This window comes from Hetaerina americana, unplaced genomic scaffold (assembly GCF_022747635.1).
Source record: "Hetaerina americana unplaced genomic scaffold, ioHetAmer1.1.p SCAF_5, whole genome shotgun sequence".
Taxonomy (NCBI): domain Eukaryota; kingdom Metazoa; phylum Arthropoda; class Insecta; order Odonata; family Calopterygidae; genus Hetaerina; species Hetaerina americana.
The window spans coordinates 85286212-85307888 of record NW_027287095.1 but is presented as its reverse complement, the minus strand read 5'-3'; the positions used below and the strand labels follow the sequence as shown (position 1 = coordinate 85307888).

The following is a 21677-nucleotide window of genomic DNA, read 5'->3' as shown; positions in this document are numbered from 1 at the left end:
GGAAACTCTTTGTGTGAATTGCGAGGGTACACACCCAGTGTACTCTCGTGATTGCCCGAAGATGAAAGAAGAGAGGAAAGTCATGGAGATAAAAACACTGGAAAAAATCCCATATGCGGAAGCGAGGAGAAAATACAGGGCGCTAATCGCTCCAACTTTCTCCCGGTCCTTTGCTTCCGTTGCAACCACGCAATGTGTAAAGTGTACCATCGCCACGCAGACAGAGATCCCGAAAGAATCCCCAATAGAAACCACGCAAGTGCCTAAACCAAAAAGGGTGAAGGATGGAAAGAGTAAGGTGGACAAGGAGCCACCTACTCCTGTGGGCCCTTCAAAGAAGAGCCCACTAAAAACCACCAAGGGGAACACGCCAAAAGGGCGTGAGAATACACCTTCCCCGCCGCCTCCAGTGAAGCCAAAGAAGCCGGAGGTAATTGAAGAGGACCAGAGTATCTCTGATACTGAGGTCTTCGCAAACGAGTGGAAGAGGAAACATCGCTTCAAGCGATAACCTCAATAGAGTTGGTCATCTCCCTTTTTAGTCATCTTATTTATTTATATATTTATTTATTTATTTTAATTTAACACTTTAAATGTGTTCCATTCTGCAGTGGAACTGCAATGGTTTTTATCGGCACAAGGAGGAGCTGGCCATTTTAATCCAAGATTTTAAACCCTCTTGTATTTGTCTCCAAGAGACCCATTTTAAGGCTGAAGATAAGGGTATTCTGAAGGGGTTCACTGTTTTTAGAATGGATGACCTAAGTGGCCAACGAGCCCAAGGGGGAGTAGCAGTTGCGGCCCGTGAGGCCCTTTACACCTCGCGAGTCCAACTGAACTCTCCATTCCAGGCCGTCGCTGTCACGGTGCACACCCCTGAGAGGATGACGTTATGCAACGTGTATCTGCCAGAGGGTGCACCGGTGACCCGCCTGAACCTTGAAGCCCTTGTGCACCAGCTTCCTCAGCCGTTCATTTTGATGGGAGATTTTAATGCCCATGATCCTCTCTGGGGAGGGCCAGAAACCCAAAGCAATAGGAGAGGTCGAATTTTATCCAACTTTATTGATGATTTTAACCTGTTTTTATTAAATAGCGGCGAAAAAACCCGTTTTAACAGCTTCAATGGGGAATTCTCAGCAATAGATCTTTGTCTATGCTCGAGAAGTCTAGCCCCAAAGCTGAAAATGTCCACCCACAACGATCTCTGTGGGAGTGACCATTTTCCTCTTCTACTCGTTAAAGAAGACTCTTCGCCCACCATTTCAAAACCTCTGGAAAAGTGGCGTATTAACCGTGCGGACTGGCCACTTTTCAAGCGTACGTTTACATATAAACACGACGCAAGTTTCGACGCGTTGCACAACGTCAATAAACTAAGTTCAACGCTGTTGGCGGCAGCTACCAAAAGTATCCCTCGTACGTCCGGGAATATAAATCGAGCTCCTGTCCCTTGGTGGAACTGGGAATGCGACCGGGCGATTCGGGCGAGGAAAAAAGCATTGAATATTTTTAGAAAATATCCCACGGCAACTAATCTGGCATCGTACCGCCGCCTGAGAGCGCGAGCTCGAAGGGCCGTGAAGGAGGCCAAGAGGGCTTCCTGGATAGAATACGTCTCTACCATCAACCATCGCACGCCACTTGGTCAGGTATGGGACAAAGTCAAGTAAATCTCCGGGTCCAAGGGCTTATTTGTCATCTCGCCATTGCTTGTTGCTGGCCGGGTGGTTAATTCACCTGCCGAAATAAGCAACATATTTGCCAGTCAGTTAGCGGCCAATAGCAGTGACGAGGGCTATGCCGCGGACTTTGCGAACCGGAAGAGGCGATGCGAGAGAGTCCCTCTCAATTTTGGTGCAGGTCCTACCCGGGAATATTACAATGAGCCTTTCACGCCCTGGGAGCTTAAATCCGCCATCGAAGACTCCCATTACACCTCGCCAGGGGCGGACGAAATCCACAACGCATTTCTCCGGAACATTCCGGAAACCGCGATTGGGGAGGTCCTAAATACCCTCAACCAACTCTGGAACGAGGGCAGTTTTCCAAATGCCTGGCGAGAGTCCATCGTGATACCAATCCCAAAACAGGGCAAGGACAAAAATGACCCGAAAAACTACCGTCCCATATCTCTCACCAGCTGCCTGTGCAAGGTGATGGAACGGATGGTAAACCGACGTCTCATGTGGTGCTTGGAGAGTCGACACCTGCTCTCCGACGCTCAGTGCGGCTTTCGGCGTGGCAGGTCCACGACAGACCATCTGGTTCGCACTGAGAACTTCATCCAGGAAGCCTTTCTCCAACGTCAACACGTCATAGCAGTCTTCTTCGACCTGGAGAAGGCCTATGATAGTGTGTGGCGATGGAGAATCCTCAACACGCTCCACAAGTGGGGATTTAGAGGCAACATGGCCCTATTTATCAGGAATTTTTTAACCAACCGCCTTTTTAAAGTAAGGACTGGGAAGCACTTTTCCCGATCTTTTACACAGGAGAACGGGGTACCCCAGGGTTCAGTAGTGAGCGTGACGTTATTTGCCATCGCCATCAACGACGTGGTGGAATGCATCAATGCCCCGGTGATGGCATCGCTCTATGTGGACGACCTAGCCATATTTTGCCGGTCGACACGACTGCCAAACGCTTCCAGGCAAGCCCAGGTGACTCTGAACAAACTGGGAGAGTGGTCGCGAAAGAACGGATTTCGTTTCTCCATGGAGAAAACGAAATGCGTGCACTTTCACCGTCTTCGCGGTTACCACGTTACCCCGACCCTAACCCTGTTGGGTAGGATTCTTCCATTTGTGGAGTCCGTCCGCTTTCTCGGCATGATCCTGGACCAAAAGCTGAACTGGCGGGAGCATATCCGCGTGTTACGTGAGAGGTGTCGCCAAACCCTCAACGTTTTAAAGTTTTTAACTCACTCCACTTGGGGAGCAGACCGCACCAGCATGCTTTTATTGTACAGAGGCTTGGTGCGATCCAAACTGGACTATGGTTCCATAGTGTATTCCTCAGGACGAGAGTCTTACTTGAGACCACTTACATGTGTCCACAATGCTGGGATACGGTTGGCCACCGGGGCATTTAGAACAAGCCCAGTCCCAAGCTTACTTGCAGACGCAGGGGAGCCTCCGTTGGAAACCCGCAGGATGATTTTAATGGGCAACTATGCCTGTAAAATTTTATCAGAGACAATCCACCCTTGTTTTAACATAGTTTTTAACCAACGGTTTTTAGACTTATTTAACAGGCGGAGAAGGGCAACTAGGCCCTTTGCCGTTCGTTTTAATGATTTTATTAACGCGGTAAATTTTACATTTCCTCAAGTATGCCCCGTCTCCTATGCTAAGTACCCGCCTTGGTTAACGCCAATGCCGGATATTAAACTCATTGCCAGTGCACGCCGCAAAGCCAAGACGACCGATTCCGAATACCAGCAGCTCTTCAGTGCCGTCCTCGGCTCACTTTCTGACTTTGTCCCAGTCTACACCGACGGGTCAAAGTCAGAATCTGCATGTGCCTATGCGGTCGTGTCCCACTACCATGGAGTCGTGAGGAAAAAACTGCACACTTCTTGCAGCATTTTCACAGCCGAGCTGTCAGCCATAAGGACGGCCCTAGGAGAAATAAAAGAAAGCGATGGCTCTTTCCTCATCTGCACAGACTCGTTGAGCGCCCTAAAATCTATATCGGTCTTTGCACCTGTGCACCCGATAGTCCAGGAGATCCATTATACCCTGTTGTCCCTTCAGAGAAAGGGGAACAGGGTCTCCTTTATATGGACTCCTGGTCACGTCGGCATAAGAGGTAACGAAAAAGCTGACCAGGCAGCGAAGGATGCCCTTCGAAAACCCGAGACCGACTCCACCTTGGTTCCAATGGAGGACGTAAAGGCTGCCTTGCGGAACTCGGTCCTGCATCAGTGGAAGGAGACTTGGCAGTCTCTGCAAAATAATAAACTCAGGGCAATAAAACCGGTCGTTTCACCATGGTCCTCTTCCATCCGGAAAATTCGGAGGGAAGAGGTCATGATTACGCGCCTGAGAATAGGACACTCTGCCCTCACTCATTCGTACCTCTTTGCGGAGGTAAAAGAACAGCCCCGTTGCAATGAGTGTTTCCAACCCCTGACGATAAAACATATCCTGACGGAATGCACAACATACCAAAGGGCCAGAGACATGTTGAAGATAAGGGGAGACTTAAAAAATATTTTAGGGGATGACTCTGGGTCTATAAACCGAGTCTTAAGTTTTTTAAGGTCAACCGGTTTAATGGGGCAGCTTTAGCTTTGGAGCTCATAATTTTAATGCTTTTGATTTTAGCATTTTCCTTTTTTTTTTTGTTTATTTTATTTATTTATATATTTATTCGTATTTATTTGTTTACTTATTCCTAGTTTAAAAGGAACATAAGTTTTACGTTATGACAGTGGTGCAAAATGACCATAGCTGTCGACGCACCCTACAAACCCCTAAAAACTACTACCCAGAATGTAGAAGATACCAAGGGGCCAGAGACATGTTGAAGATAAGGGGAGACTTAAAAAATATTTTAGGGGATGACTCTGAGTCCATAAACCGAGTCTTAAATTTTTTAAGGGCAACTGGTTTAATGAGGCAGATATAGTTTTTGATCTCATAATTTTAATGGCCTTTGATTTTAACAATTATTTATTTATTTATTTATATTTAATCGTATTTATTTATTTATTTATTCCTAAGTAAAAAGGAATTTTTGTTTTATATTTAATGAGTGGTGCAAAATGACCTTAGCTGTCGACGCACCCTAAAACTCTCAAAACTACTACTACTACTCCTTAAAAGTTGAATAATTTCTAGCAAAGCTCTTTGGTACAGATCCGTTTCATCTGCATTATTAATTGGTGATAACTGTGAACAATAGTGTCATCATTGACTGCAATTTTTCCATTAATGGTTCAAAAGCATTACTCTAAGCACTCATGACTAGGGGTGTGCAAATCCCATGAGAGTGCTCACTCTCAACATACATGTGCTCATGACTCTCATTCAGAGCTGTGGTAGCTTTGCTAATGGAATATGAAGTGTGGAGAAGTTGGGAGCCAGGAGGTTTGACCACAGAAGAACAAGAGGATTGGCTCGCTGAGCACTTAGGCAATGTTTAGGTTGACTGAGCCTCTCCAGGGCTATAGCGTATGTGATGTGATGACAAAGGCAAAGAAAAATACCTGATATGCATAGGTGACCGTAACACTGGGTGTGACAGATGTATTTCTCACAAAACCTTGCTCTAATGTGAAGTAACATTTACATAATTTTGCAAATTTGATAGCCAGTCACTTTTTATTTACTGTTTCCCTGAGTATAACATACCTATGAACACAGTTATAAACCCAAATGTTGGTTTGATAGATAGGTGATGGTAGAATTTACCCAACACATTCATACAGATAACAGAAACACAGCCAATCCACATTTGATAATTATTGATGGCCGTAATATTATATTTATATTTATTTATTCCAAAATATTAATTGTGGAATTACTATGTTTCTGTTATCTGTATGATTTCTGGGTCTTCGTCTCGCATCTGTCCCTCAGCTTGGTTGTACAAGGATTTTACGTGATGCAAACCCTCCCTTGCTTTTGGTCACGCCTAGTCCAGTGGGCCATATCGCTAAGGTGCTAGGAATCATTTTATCTGCATCTATCCATTTTTTTCATGGAAATTATAATTGTGGATATTTCGCATTTCCTTCTTCATTAGAGATTTTAATGTGGCACCATCGCCAAAATGGTCACCCCACGTGGGTCTGATACCTTTGTAGCCACCTTGCTGAGGAACAGATGCTGCATGAACCATCTTTCATATGGCTCATAACCTTTGACCTATCTGGTAGGAGCAGCTATCATTGTCTCCATTTGTGTAGCTGTTTTATGGAATGCTCTCAACCCCATCCACTTAGTCAAGTTCATAGTCCATGGAAGGATATTTCATTATTATTTTGCAATAGTAAGTTAAATAAATGTGGCTCAGTTTTTTTAAAGAGGTGTATAATTTTTCGCTTATTGGATTGAGGTCATGTACTTGACTCAGGATTCCTTCAATTGTTCCCAGAATGCATTATGGAGCAATGGAATTCGAATTTTTCATTAAATCTGAACATAGGAGTGAAAATATTTGTAGATGCCTAAGAGATGCTTCTAAGAAAATTGTGATGCCTCACCTTACCTGTTAGTTCTCGCCTCAATCTTAGCCATTACACCATGCCATAGGTAAACACTTGGGTAGTAGCTTATTCACGGTCTTCTATTTCAGTCTTCAAATCCTTTTTGGAGAGTTACTGTAGCAGTTGTATGTGGTGTAATTGTTCCCAAAAAGAAAAACATGCCATTTTGTTTATTGAAATAAAATAAATACATCTCATGGCTCCTTCCACATGTTTTTTGTCTTCATGGGTGATTCCGAAAGTGTGTGTTTGCCACCACTGATTTTCATTATTCGCAAAATACCAAAAGCTTTTCTCCTCTTTCATTTCGCTCTACTAGACCATATTTTCTCATTGTATTTTGTTCATGTCTTTCTCGAATGAATGCATTCCTGTCTACAAGTATAATAGGTATTTATTATTCTCCCTTTGCACTTTAAATGATTTAACGTGGTGAAATATTTCTTTTCTTGGAAACATTCACACTTAGATGCTTGAACTGACGCTTAATTTTTATTCCAACTTTTTAGGATTGCATCCCTGAAGGTGCTCCCCCCGATTTGGGATGCAAAGTTCGTCTGAGGTATCCAGATCATGTTTGCTTTCTCATTCAGCGACCCGTTTCTGAAGACATGGATGAGGGTGACTCTTCAGATGAAGATGCCAGCTCGGTGGATGAAGGAACAAGTGAAGGTGAGGAGAGTAGAGAACTCATTTAAGTGTGAGCATAAGTGGTGCCGGGTGCGATGCTGTGGTTACATTTCCAAACATGATTGACAAAAATCCATGATATGGTCATGGATGATAGAAGAGTGCTATTGCATGAGATTGCTAATATTGCAGGCATCTCGAGGAAACTATCCTCAAGTTAGTATAATAATTGCTCACAGTGAACCTTTGTTTTCCCTTGACTCCTTGAGATAGACATCTCTCTACATTTAATGGCTCCCTGGAAAAATTTAAGAAAATATTAAATTAGTGTCAGGTTTAGAAAGTTGTGCAAAATGGCCATTCGTGTTGTTGCACAAGTGCAGCCTCTAAAATTGTTGTTGAATGATTGTATTAAGATACTTTGAAGGTCTTCCTCACCAAGAAGGGTGTCCGATGCTTGCAAGTTTAAATCTCACCTTAATTTACTGCAGTTGGTGAGCAGGAGTACAGTTCGGGTAGCAGCCTTTCTAACCGTACCCTGGAGTCATCACTGCCGATGCCGGATGCCGAGTCACTTGTCGTCCACACATCAGTATTCAATGATCGATCGCACCACATGATGTCAAGTCATGAGAAAACAGGGGTAAGAGGAGGTTGAGGAGTGGTTGTGGTGTAATGCACGCTTTCTCACAAATTCCTGATCCCATTCAAAACTCTCCTTCCTTCCTGCTGATAGGTTTTTTCATTCTTGTGAGATAAAAGTTTGGACTTGAAATAATGGAGCAACCCCCCCGCGGGTAGGGGGATAGAGAATACTCCCGCAGTATCCCTGCTTGTCGTAAGAGGCGACTAAAAGGGCGGGGAGAAAACCCCGAAAACAAACCCCAAGCCAGCAAGGGATGCGTCCGGACAGTGCTGTGGATCCACTGTCTGTGAGCGGCCATACCATCTGGCCTGCGATCCGCCCAGGTGTTTGCCGTGCCTGGAGACCCGTAAGGGAGAAAAGGGGATCCTGGAGGGTGAGCTTTCTGGTTCCCAGCAGGGTGTCGGATGCCCTGTATGGACCGGGGAGTGATACCCCTCTTCGGCCCCGGATTTCGTGTAAACGGGAGGCCGGGAGCTAGCCACTCCCGGTCAATCGGCTTCCGTCGCGTTTTCGCTCCGGTGGCGAGTGCCAAGGTTGTGGGGGTCTGCGTAGGGAGGTCGGAGATGTAAGGGTTTTGGTGGGCCCTTGCACCGAAGATCCACCCCGAAACAGACAACCACTCCTGAAGCGCTATATCCCTCGAGTTAGCCCTGGCGACCGCTCCGGTTTGGCGGAGTGGCGTCCCAAATGTGTGGCTCCGTGGTGGGTGGGGAGGCCGAGGGACGAATAATTAATTATTATGGAGGAAAAACCCTTTCCACCACTAAAAAGATCCCGTCCGGACACCGGCGGGGGAGAAAAGTGCATAGGCGCATGTAAGCGCTATTTAATTATGTCGTGCATAAAGGAAGGTGAAACCTTGAAAAAGGTTTCTCCTTTCTTAATTCGCAGAGTTTTGTCACAGATTGTGCCTGGGGACCCAAAGAGCGTGAAGAAGCTCCGGGATGGTACACTTCTTATAGAGACCCTGAACGATACACAAAGCGATAAACTGCTTGCTATGGGAATGCTCCATGACATTCCGATTAAGGTGGAGGTGCACCGCACTCTTAACACCTGTCGGGGAGTCATCAGTCACTACGACCTCCTATACGTGGACATCGAAGAAATCAAGAGAGAAATGTTCTCTCAGGGAGTGACTGATTGTCGTCGACTCACCACGAGGCGCAACGGAGAAAACGTAAACAGCACCTCCGTGATCTTGACGTTTGCGCGTGATAGACTACCCGACAAGGTGTTTGTGGGCTATGAATCGGTACCAGTGAGGCCATTCATCCCAAATCCCGTGCGTTGTTTCAAATGCCAACGGTTCGGCCATGTCGCGTCGCGTTGCGAGGGTAAGGCCACCTGCCCGCGCTGTGGCAAAGACGCGCACGAGGATAAAGAGTGCTCTTCGGAACCTCTTTGTGTCAATTGCGAGGGTACACACCCAGTGTACTCTCGTGATTGCCCGAAGATGAAAGAAGAGAGGAAAGTCATGGAGATAAAAACCCTTGAAAAAATCCCATATGCGGAAGCGAGGAGAAAATACAGGGCGCTAATCGCTCCAACTTTCTCCCGGTCCTTTGCTTCCGTTGCAACCACGCAATGTGTAAAGTGTACCATCGCCACGCAGACGGACATACCGAAAGAATCCCCAGTTGAAAACACGCAAGTGCCTAAACCCAAAAGGGTGAAGGATGGGAAGAGTAAGGTGGACAAGGAGCCACCTACTCCTGTGGGCCCTTCAAAGAAGAGCCCACAGAAAACCACCAAGGGGAACACGCCAAAAGGGCGTGAGAATACACCTTCCCCGCCGCCTCCAGTGAAGCCAAAGAGGCCGGAGGTAATTGAAGAGGACCAGAGTATCTCTGATACTGAGGTCTTCGCAAACGAGTGGAAGAGGAAACATCGCTTCAAGCGATAACCTCAATAGAGTTGGTCATCTCCCTTTTTAGTCATCTTATTTATTTATATATTTATTTATTTATTTTAATTTAACACTTTAAATGTGTTCCATTCTGCAGTGGAACTGCAATGGCTTTTATCGGCACAAGGAGGAGCTGGCCATTTTAATCCAAGATTTTAAACCCTCTTGTATTTGTCTCCAAGAGACCCATTTTAAGGCTGAAGATAAGGGTATTCTGAAGGGATTCACTGTTTTTAGAACGGATGACCTAAGTGGCCAACGAGCCCAAGGGGGAGTAGCAGTTGCGGCCCGTGAGGCCCTTTACACCTCGCGAGTCCAACTGAACTCTCCATTCCAGGCCGTCGCTGTCACGGTGCACACCCCTGAGAGGATTACGTTATGCAACGTGTATCTGCCAGAGGGTGCACCGGTGACCCGCCTGAACCTTGAAGCCCTTGTCCACCAGCTTCCTCAGCCGTTCATTTTGATGGGAGATTTTAATGCCCATGATCCTCTCTGGGGAGGGCCAGAAACCCAAAGCAATAGGAGAGGTCGAATTTTATCCAACTTTATTGAGGATTTTAACCTGTTTTTATTAAATAGCGGCGAAAAAACCCGGTTTAACAGCTTCAATGGGGAATTCTCAGCAATAGATCTTTGTCTATGCTCGAGAAGTCTAGCCCCAAAGCTGAAAATGTCCACCCACAACGATCTCTGTGGGAGTGACCATTTTCCTCTTCTACTCGTTAAGGAAGACTCTTCGCCCACCATTTCAAAACCTCCGGAAAAGTGGCGTATTAACCGTGCGGACTGGCCACTTTTTAAGCGTACGTTTACATATAAACACGACGCAAGTTTCGACGCGTTGCACAACGTCGATAAACTAAGTTCAACGCTGTTGGCGGCAGCTACCAAAAGTATCCCTCGTACGTCCGGGAACATTAATCGAGCTCCTGTCCCTTGGTGGAACGGGGAATGCGACCGGGCGATTCGGGCGAGGAAAAAAGCATTAAATATTTTTAGAAAATATCCCACGGCAACTAATCTGGCATCGTACCGCCGCCTGAGAGCGCGAGCTCGAAGGGCCGTGAAGGAGGCCAAGAGGGCTTCCTGGATAGAATACGTCTCTACCATCAACCATCGCACGCCGCTTGGTCAGGTATGGGACAAAGTGAAGAAAATCTCCGGGTCCAAGGGCTCATTTGTCATCTCGCCATTGCTTGTTGCTGGCCGGGTGGTTAATTCACCTGCCGAAATAAGCAACATATTTGCCAGTCAGTTCGCGGCCAATAGCAGTGACGAGGGCTATGCCGCGGGCTTTGCGAACCTGAAGAGGCGATGCGAGAGAGTCCCTCTCAATTTTGGTGCAGGTCCTACAAGTGAATATTACAATGAGCCTTTCACGTCCTGGGAGCTTAAATCCGCCATCGAAGACTCCCATTACACCTCGCCAGGGGCGGACGAAATCCACAACGCATTTCTCCGGAACATTCCGGAAACTGCGATTGGGGAGGTCCTAAATACCCTCAACCAACTTTGGAACGAGGGCAGTTTTCCAAATGCCTGGCGAGAGTCCATCGTGATACCAATCCCAAAACAGGGCAAGGACAAAAATGACCCGAACAACTACCGTCCCATATCTCTCACCAGCTGCCTGTGCAAGGTGATGGAACGGATGGTAAACCGACGTCTCATGTGGTGCTTGGAGAGTCGACACCTGCTCTCCGACGCTCAGTGCGGCTTTCGGCGTGGCAGGTCCACGACAGACCATCTGGTGCGCACTGAGAACTTCATCCAGGAAGCCTTTCTCCACCGTCAACACGTCATAGCAGTCTTTTTCGACCTGGAGAAGGCCTATGATAGTGTGTGGCGATGGAGAATCCTCAACACGCTCCACAAGTGGGGATTTAGAGGCAACATGGCCCTATTTATCAGAAATTTTTTAACTAACCGCCTTTTTAAAGTAAGGACTGGGAAGCACTTATCCCGATCTTTTACACAGGAGAACGGGGTACCCCAGGGTTCAGTACTGAGCGTGACGTTATTTGCCATCGCCATCAACGACGTGGTGGAATGCATCAATGCCCCGGTGATGGCATCGCTCTATGTGGACGACTTAGCCATATTTTGCCGGTCGACACGACTGCCAAACGCTTCCAGGCAAGCCCAGGTGACTCTAAACAAACTGGGAGAGTGGTCGCGAAAGAACGGATTTCGTTTCTCCATGGAGAAAACGAAATGCGTGCACTTTCACCGTCTTCGCGGTTACCACGTTACCCCGACCCTAACCCTGTTGGGTAGGATTCTTCCATTTGTGGAGTCCGTCCGCTTTCTCGGCATGATCCTGGACCAAAAGCTGAACTGGCGGGAGCATATCCGCGTGTTACGCGAGAGGTGTCGCCAAACCCTCAACGTTTTAAAGTTTTTAACTCACTCCACTTGGGGAGCAGACCACTCCACCATGCTTTTATTGTACAGAGGCTTGGTGCGATCCAAACTGGACTATGGTTCCATAGTGTATTCCTCAGGACGAGAGTCTTACTTGAGACCACTCACGTGTCTCCACAATGCTGGGATACGGTTGGCCACCGGGGCATTTAGAACGAGCCCAGTCCCAAGCTTACTTGCAGACGCAGGGGAGCCTCCGTTGGAAACCCGCAGGATGATTTTAATGGGCAACTATGCCTGTAAAATTTTATCAAAGACAATCCACCCTTGTTTTAACATAGTTTTTAACCAACGGTTTTTAGACTTATTTAACAGGCGGAGAAGGGCAACTAGGCCCTTTGCCGTTCGTTTTAATGATTTTATTAATGAGGTAAATTTTACATTTCCTCAAATATGCCCCGTCTCCTATGCTAAGTATCCGCCTTGGTTAACACCAATGCCGGATATTAAACTCATTGCCAGTGCACGCCGCAAAGCCAAAACGACCGATTCCGAATACCAGCAGCTCTTCAGTGCCGTCCTCAGCTCACTTTCTGACTTTGTCCCAGTCTACACCGACGGGTCAGTCAGAATCTGCATGTGCCTATGCGGTCGTGTCCCACTACCATGGAGTCGTGAGGAAAAAACTGCACACTTCTTGCAGCATTTTCACAGCCGAGCTGTCAGCCATAAGGACGGCCCTAGGAGAAATAAAAGAAAGCAATGGCTCTTTCCTCATCTGCACCGACTCGTTGAGCGCCCTAAAATCTTTATCGGCCTTTGCACCTGTGCACCCGATAGTCCAGGAGATCCATTATACCCTGTTGTCCCTTCAGAGAAAGGGGAACAGGGTCTCCTTTATATGGACTCCTGGTCACGTCGGCATAAGAGGTAACGAAAAAGCTGACCAGGCAGCGAAGGATGCCCTTCGAAAACCCGAGACCGACTCCACCTTGGTTCCAATGTAGGACGTGAAGGCCGCCTTGCGGAACTCGGTCCTGCATCAGTGGAAGGAGACTTGGCAGTCTCTGCAAAATAATAAACTCAGGGCAATAAAACCGGTCGTTTCACCATGGTCCTCTTCCATCCGGAAAATTCGGAGGGAAGAGGTCATGATTACGCGCCTGAGAATAGGACACTCTGCCCTCACTCATTCGTACCTCTTTGCGGAGGTAAAAGAACAGCCCCGCTGCAATGAGTGTTTCCAACCCCTGACGATAAAACATATCCTGACGGAATGCACAACATACCAAAGGGCCAGAGACATGTTGAAGATAAGGGGAGACTTAAAAAATATTTTAGGGGATGACTCTGGGTCTATTAACCGAGTCTTAAGTTTTTTAAGGTCAACCGGTTTAATGGGGCAGCTTTAGCTTTGGAGCTCATAATTTTAATGCTTTTGAATTTAGCATTTTCCTTTTTTTTTGTTTATTTTATTTATTTATATATTTATTCGTATTTATTTGTTTACTTATTCCTAGTTTAAAAGGAACATAAGTTTTACGTAATGACAGTGGTGCAAAATGACCATAGCTGTCGACGCACCCTACAAACCCCTAAAACTACTACCAATAATGGAGCAATAGCGATGAAATAGTAATTTTGGCAAGGTAAACCGTTGTGTTTGGCATTTCTCCCTATTACGGCAGTAGTCTTGGAGAGATCACCGTGCCATTTATTTAGTTAGGGGGTCGTCGTGCTTGTTTTTTTTCTAAATGGTGAGCCTGGTTGGTCCTCTTATCCCTTTATTAATCGTAGTTTATTTTTGTAATGACCCAGAATTTCTAGATGCCAACTTTCAGTATAACAATACTTTCAGCATACCAGTACTTTCAGTTTATATATTGTAATGACCAAGCGTTGTGGTACAGAGAAAAATTGTTTTAATAAATCTTAAGTAACAGGAAAATTCATTTGTTCCTTCTGCCAACAAAAATTCCACTTTTACTAAAACATTTTGGGTTTTGAAGTACTTATTTTGTCTTTAATTTACTTTCTTTCTTATTTTGTCCTTAATGTACTTATGCATTCCTGTTGACGATTATTTATTATTTATAATTTACCATATTTTTATGAATTTCAAGGTATGCGAGGACAAAATCTGTCATTACTCTTTTAGTTGTGTCGGCAACGGGAGACCAAATCTCTTCCCTATCCTCATTAGAAACTCGCAAAGAACAGTAAAACATTGCTTTAATGAATTGCATGGGATCAAAATTTTCATGCGCTCATTAATGTGTTCTTTGCATGGTGGTGATTTCAGGTTGCATATCTTGGCTTATTTTGATTGCAGCTCAATTTTTTCATCGGGTCTCTTCTTTATTGCTGATGTTCACTATGGGTGCATAGTGCAAACGACATTTTGTTACAAATAACCTATGATAATGGAATATGAAAAACATGAAAATCTCCCAAGGTGACCAACTGAAACTTCAATAAGCGTTCCACAGCAAATGTCTCCTGCTACCTCCAGGTCACTATTTGATCCCTTTAGAACTATTTCATCTATTGAGTTCATTCCATTTTTAAAGACTGTATTATTTTATGTTTTTGGTCAATATTATTTATTTTCTTCACTCTCTATTTTAATGGAGAGCAGAGAAAGTAAATGACAAGTATATCCATTTCTCAAAATGTGAGGTAACTAGAACCCTAAACGTTTGTATGTGTATTGAAAAACTTGTAATTTATTATTTTAAAAGTACTTTATTAATTTTATAATTAATTATTGTAATTATTAAGATAGATATTCAAGAAGTTCTCTCGGTTTTCCCACCGGGTCAGGTTGCGGTACACCGACGTTGAGATCCTTCATTTAGATAGATAATTATTCATGAATATTATATTTAAAGGGATAACTGCAACAAAGAATACTTTTTGAGTCTAAAAGTGAATTTCTATTTAGATTTAGAGGATAGATAGAAATGTTTCATGTGTTTTGTTTCTCAACAAACAATATCCAATGAGCTTTTTATGATAATTTGTGCAATTTTTTACCGTGAATCTTTTCAACTTTTTTGTGATTTTAATTTTTTTAGTTCCTAACTTAAATGTGAGTAAATGAGTTGATCCATAGTCAAGCATGACTTCTCTCTCATGACTCAAGAGAATGTTCTATAATGTGTAAAAATTTCTCATGTAATCTTTTATGTATTTGTTAATTAAGAATCATTCAACACTTTGTTCATAATTCAATTAGTTGCATCATTTGATTCCTTATTCTTTGCACATCGCTAGTGCTGGTGTACAATTTCCCATGTTGTTCATTTTATATTATTTCAAGCTTGTTAAAAACTCTCTTATAATATATCAATATGTGCCCTCAATTTGTGTTGCTAATTTTTCACAGGTCTTATCCTTGCTTTCTGTTTGCACAAAAATGTCCAACATCAAAAACATCTTATGATACTCTATTGTAATGCTTTTTTTTAACCATATTCACCTAGATGGTGTCAAGGTGTTTGGGTCAATTTTTTTACTCTGGAGCATTCGAAAGTGATAGCCATTTCTTTATGTGGTTAGTGGAGAAATTAAAGAGCTTGTTTTTAAAATTCAGATGTATCCATTTCTCAAAACGGTAGACTTGTATAGTTATATTGAAAAATGATCTACCATGTATAATTTCTAAAAATCCTTAAAAAATTCCAATTTTAACCTTTCTTCTATCTTTCCAACCAAAATACACTGTATTGTGCAATTAAATATCCTGTATTGTAAGCTTTTCATCAGGTCTCATTTATTTAGAAGAGGCCTGATGAAAAGCTACCTACCTGTCTCTGCATCTGGTAGCAGAAAAAGAAGTGTGTGTGTTAAAAGGCATGCAATTGAGGTAAAATGTGGTTTGGATAACCAATATTATTTAATATATTGGCAGTATTGGTTATTGAAATATCAGTATTGAATTGGATGGAATTTTGCCAGCTTTAAGTATTAATTAAGGATAGATTGTCACATGGAGTGCACTGAGTAACTCTGCTTTAATTTCATTATTATCCTCAGATGGGATTTGCTCTCAGATTTCCAAAGCATTACCTTGGTGCCATGAATCACTTGAAGTCATCATGTGACCAATTCACAAGTGTCAAGGACATTGAACTTCCAACTGATGATGATCGAGTTGGGTTGATAAGAGCCCTATGGAGCTCCCACCTCCTGGAGGTCATTCCGAGTGCTAACAGGAAGGGAACCAAATCCACCAAACTGGACTGAGACGGGTGATACATAGGTATGTGTGGAGTGGGATTTATAATGGTCTGCCCCAGGTTTAGACTATTAAAGTCTAAATTCATCTCTTACTCAGGGTAATTTAGGTAGAAGCACTAGAACTAGTAAAGTTGTCGATTGTAGACCTGGTGAAATTATGGAGTCAGGGTTTTCTTTTTTCAAATACTTCTCGTTATTTGCAGTTTGCCAACACTTGGGTTAAGAAGTGTTTTTCATGAAAAAGTAAATAATATTTTTATTAATGCACTAATAATTTTTATGTGTATTTGATTTTGTCACTGTTACCTTGTTATTTTGCCTTAATCATCATACCTATGGTCTACTCTATACAATTCTGGATTATGAGGTCTCAGGGCAGGGTCCAAGTTTTATTCAAGGATTCTGGCCACAAATATAAATGGACTTTATTCAGATTTTGCACATGCTGCATTCAACGCTCAACAAATTATAGGTGATAGGGGTGAAAACATAATTTGTAGTGTTATTTAGGAAATTTTTTAATCAGTAATTAAGCCCCATTTAAATGTGCCCGTATGACTTGGTTCACTACGATACTTACTGATGTATCTCTGATACTCACTGTGATCTTTTAAGCTCTTCTATCTTTTTGAAAATTGATTTAGTGATAAGCTTTCCATTAAACCTATTGTAATAAATATTGCAATTCAGTCTGTTGTATCCAAGTACATATTTCTAAGGCAAGCAACACTCCCCAAATATCCGTTTATAATGTTTGATGAGAAATTTTCCTCTGGAAAACAGTTTCGGCAAAAGGAATGTGTACTGAATATCATAAAATTCAGCTTGATCAAGAAATTATGAGGAAAAGTTGCACTTTTCCACAGATTTCTCTGTGCAAATCTGGGGAAAATTGCACATGCTCATGGAAAAATGGAACATGGAATAAAATCAGGCTGTCCTGATTGTATTCCATGTTCCTCTTTGATGGTCTTCCAGCCATATTCCGCCCACATAAATACTACCAATTAGTGCATAGAAACTCTTCTTCCCACCTTTTCCTAAACTTTTAAGTAGTTTCGTGGGAATGTTTTCTAAATTGCAAATTTTTCCCATAATGACAACCTTCCACTACATCTCACCTGAATCTGTTGAATATATCAAGAAAGACAGATGCCTCTTTGTCTTCCATTTATTCTAAGAAATAGACAGAAGACAAGAGGCAGACACCTGATGCAGGGTTTCTCTCCACCCTTCCTCTACCATCCATCCATAATGGTGCAGATGACCTTAGCTGTCGGTCGCCTCCCATAAAAACTACTGCTACTACTGACTTTCCAATGCACTCAGCAATGCTTGTAACGCCTTGGCTGACTGACAAACTAAGGCCTGGTCATCAGCATACCTAACTGATTTTATGAATTCTCCCTCCTATTTCTTTTCTCATCTCTAGTACTCCCCATGCCTCTTTAATCATTTCCTCCACATATGTGTTGAACAGCACGGGTGATAATGGACAACCCTGCCTTACTCCTCTTCCCAACACTGCACATCCAGATTCTCCATCCCCTACTCACGCATAGGCAGTCCGAGACATGTACAGGTTGAAGATTAGCCTCCTAGCACTCCAAACTATTCTTGCTTTTTGCAATATATTCATTAGTTTTTCCCTATTCACTCTATCAAATGCCTTTTTGAAATCTACTGAACGGGCAAATATGTCCTGATTGTATTCCATGTTCCTCTTTGATGGTCTTCCAGCCATATTCCTCCCTCATAAATACTACCAATTAGTGCATAGAAACTCTTCTTCCCACCTTTTCTTTAACTTTTAAGTAGTTTCGTGGGAATGTTTTCTATCCCCATAGCCTTATTTGATCTCAATTCCCTTAATGCGCTTTCTATCTCGTCATTGAGGAAGCCTTGACCTAAGCTATCCTCACCTTTGTCATATTCTCTTCCTATGTATATATATTCCTTCCATATGTCATGATCTTCCCTTGTCCAACTAATATTTTTTATGACTAATCTTTGATTGTTTGCAATGATTTTCCCTTCTTACTTCCTAATGGGGTTTTAACCTTCCCGTATAGTGCACCAATGTCACCCTTTCTCTGAAAAATGTCCACAACCTCACTTTGCTCCCCCTATGTCTTGATTCTTTAATTCAATGTGGCTTAACAGTGTACTGCATCTTTTCCAATTTTTCTTTAAGGAAGTTTTTGGTTTTCAATGAAGAAATGCAATTTTAAAGGAGAACAGCCAATATAATTTTAAGATGAATTAAGCATTTCAATTTTATCTTTCTTTTGTAAAAATCTCTTGGAGGTGAACCAATATATTTTGTTCAAACTTGATTGTTGGTTATTTTATCTCAACTTTCTTCCTTACTCGTAAATGAGAGACCTCTTCATGTGGAAGTATTTAATTTTGTAGCCCTTCAGTGAAAGGTATTTATGTGGGTTTTCTGTGCCAACTAATATGGTTGAAACACAGTTATGACGGAATACCAGCTTTTTCAAAATCCCATATTTTGGCTCAGGCCTTCAATAGCTTCTGTTCTCAATTTTTAAAGACTTTTACGGATGTCTGTTAAATGTGCTACATTTTCAATTTCTTTCTTTAAAGCAAAACTAAATTTGTCTCTTAACTATGTCAAAGTTAATTTTCTTTCATAACATATGGAATCTTCCATTTTGCTTTCCCACAGTTTAAACTAACATAATAAGTAAAAATGTTCAGCATAAATATGTTCGGAAGTGGCACAATTGAATATTAACAAACATATTAGAGCACAACCAAACTTAGAAAGTCAATGAGGCATTGATTATCTGAAATAAACAATTCTTTAGGTAAGCTGACTTTGGATGACTGGGTAAGGAATAAGGTTAAAGGAATTAATTTTTTTTAACGATGTTACATAAAAATGATCTACAGCCGTGAAAATGGCAAAAAAATGTCAATTTTCTGGGAAGGCAAGAAAAACAATATTTATTTCTGAGGATATAAGATCATATGTTTGGGATAATTTGAAAAAATGACGTGAAATTCCTTTCATTGATGATTAAATTATTAATTAACCATGTTATTCTCCAAAAAAGTAATGATAAGACCTGATAAAAGAATTTTTTGGTGCAATTGCAAACATGTTAAGGGTCCATAGATGCTTTTTCTGGAATCCTCATATTTTGTTTGACCTTACTGCGTAATTTGTTGAAGATTGGTTGATTGATGATACCAATATTTACGAAGAAAGCGCACCCTTTTTTTAGCCCTGAACTCACCTAAGATTTAGAGAGGTTACAAAATAAAAACTATTGGATCTGGGTTAATAAAATTTGGTTTGGTTACTTAAATCTGTGAGCAATATAATGTACCAAGTTTCATCAACATCTGAGATGGTCATGACTTATTTTATCAAAGGCCTAAGTGACCTGTGTGAATAAATGAATTATCCATCTACCCAGGAAGGTAATTGGTATGGAGGGTGTGATTCCATGTGATTGCATTGACCAAGCTGCCAAACATGGTTAATGTGTCACAGTAAGGGATTTTAAAACAAATTACAAAACTATGGTTAACACACTGAAATTGATGCATTGTAATGTGCACTTTGTGGATTACTTCGTTAAAAGTTACTGTTGTGGCATCTCCCACATTTTTATGGAATTTATTGTTAAGCTAATTAAATAGTGTGATCTTGTGTAATACCGGATGTGGTAATAAGTAAATAAGTGATATCATACCAAATTATGTCTATATATTATACCAAATATCTAGCTCCAATATTTTTTATTTTGTTGCCTCTCAAATTTACTGACGTAGCTCTATCCCATCTCTCCATAATTGGATAATATAATATACCTCTTTTTCTTATTTCTGCTGTTAAATGTTAATAATTGTTGATTTTGTGTGTGTCTGTCCTCGTGTAGTAACCGGCTCCAATTTAAATCGGCTAATTATGGCTGTATGCTATGGTTCTATTTTCAAATTAGTAAATGGATTGTTTAATGTATTTTCAAGTGTCTATCCATGGGAAGACATCATGGAGGAGTGAGCCAATCAGATGACTAAGCAGCACGCTTGTAACCTGTAGTGGAAGTTTGAAGAAAGGAATATTTTTGACCTAGAATTGAGCCACACAAGAAACAAATTGATCAATTTAATAAACAATGTAAACTTTGTACATTATTTTGAATAAATAAAAATCCAGGGAAAAATTATAATGAACTTGGTAAAAAATGTATCTAAAATTGAATAATTTGATGAACCTTGGCACTCCGCACTGGAGCGAAAACACGACGGGAGCCAATTGACAGGGAGTGGCTAGCTCCCCGCCTCCCGTTTACGCGAAATCCGGGGACGAAGAGGGATATTGCTCCCGGTCCATACAGGGTATCCGAAACCCAGCTGGGAACCAGAAAGCTCACCCTCTAGGATCCCCTTCTCTCCCTTATGGGTCTCCAGGCACGGCAAACAGCTAGGTGGATCGCAGGCCAGATGGTATGGCCGCTCACAGACAGTGGATCCACAGCACTGTCCGGACGCATCCCTTGCTGGCTAGGGGTTTGTTTTCGGGGTTTACTCCCCGCCCTTTTAGTCGCCTCTTACAACAAACAGGGATCCTGCGGGAGTATTCTTCATCCCCCTATCCCCAGGGGGAAATTTTTTGGTTAAGTCCTAGGAAAAGTAATACAATTGATTAAACGAGTGAACTCGGTTCTCTTCCTCTCGGTTCTCGCCTTCCCTCTTCCCTAAGTCTTTATTAATTTAAGATCGTTTCTTGCAACACAAAGATATATGAGCCGTTTGTTTTGAAAGTGGCCTAACTCTGTTTTTCAATTTTTTGCCGGTTACCATGGTTAAATGTACAGCTTCATGTTATATATCAGTGAAGCATTTCAGGTTGCTTATATTCAGAGCAAATACGATAAATTTTCACACATTAGTTTTCAGAATTAATTAAATAACGGAGCCGTGTAGTTTGTCCAAGTGGCCCAACTCCATTTATACTTACATCAAGATATTTACTATTGATAATGTTCCAAAGCGGTGATGAAGGTAATTTCAATTAGTGTTTACAAGTTAACATAATTTTTGGGACAGTTGAGTTTGTTGAATTACCTGTACGTTTAGTTGATATAAAACTTAAAATTTAATATTACATCTTAGAAATTATTTCACCTATGATGAAAAACAGAACAAGACCATTTCAGATAGTGAAAAAGAAATAGTAACTAATAATTTAAAAAAAATCGAAAAAGAAACAGAATGAGGATCCGAATAACAATGGAAAAAGATCATACATGCATCATACTTTAGCAAATAAAGTGCGAAAGATTAAACAGAATTAAGTAAAAAGATATTGCACTCAAACCGGAAATATTGTTCCTGAAAAATTTTTCGAAAACAAAGATTGTGGTTGACGGAATGCTTACACAAAAAATTACAATGAAGAAGAAAGAAAGAATATTTTTGAGAAGTTTTGGGGTTTGGCAGATATTGACAAACAAAATGTATTACTTCACGAAGCTGTTGAGTGCAAAATTGTGGAACGAAGACGTCCAACAAACGGAAAAGTTTCACCAAGAAATTTTAGTTTTAGATATTTGTTACGTTCTAAAACTGGAAAAATTCCCGTCTGCAAAAAATTCTTTTTGGATACTTTTAAAGTAAGCAAAGGACGC

The 21677-nt window shown here is 42.0% G+C and overlaps 1 protein-coding gene across 1 annotated transcript in view; it reads left to right on the top strand.

Moving 5' to 3' along the window:
• LOC139693705 (ribosomal oxygenase 2-like) overlaps nucleotides 1–20208 on the top strand; it is a 37698-nt gene extending 17490 nt beyond the window's left edge. The window contains exons 6-9 of the mRNA XM_071591959.1: nucleotides 6727–6889; nucleotides 7339–7490; nucleotides 15808–16033; nucleotides 20014–20208. Of these exons, the coding sequence (XP_071448060.1) occupies nucleotides 6727–6889; nucleotides 7339–7490; nucleotides 15808–16017 (525 nt within the window). The 3' untranslated portion in view covers nucleotides 16018–16033; nucleotides 20014–20208. The remainder of the gene's footprint in view (nucleotides 1–6726; nucleotides 6890–7338; nucleotides 7491–15807; nucleotides 16034–20013) is intronic.
• The last annotated feature ends 1469 nt before the right edge of the window (nucleotides 20209–21677 follow it).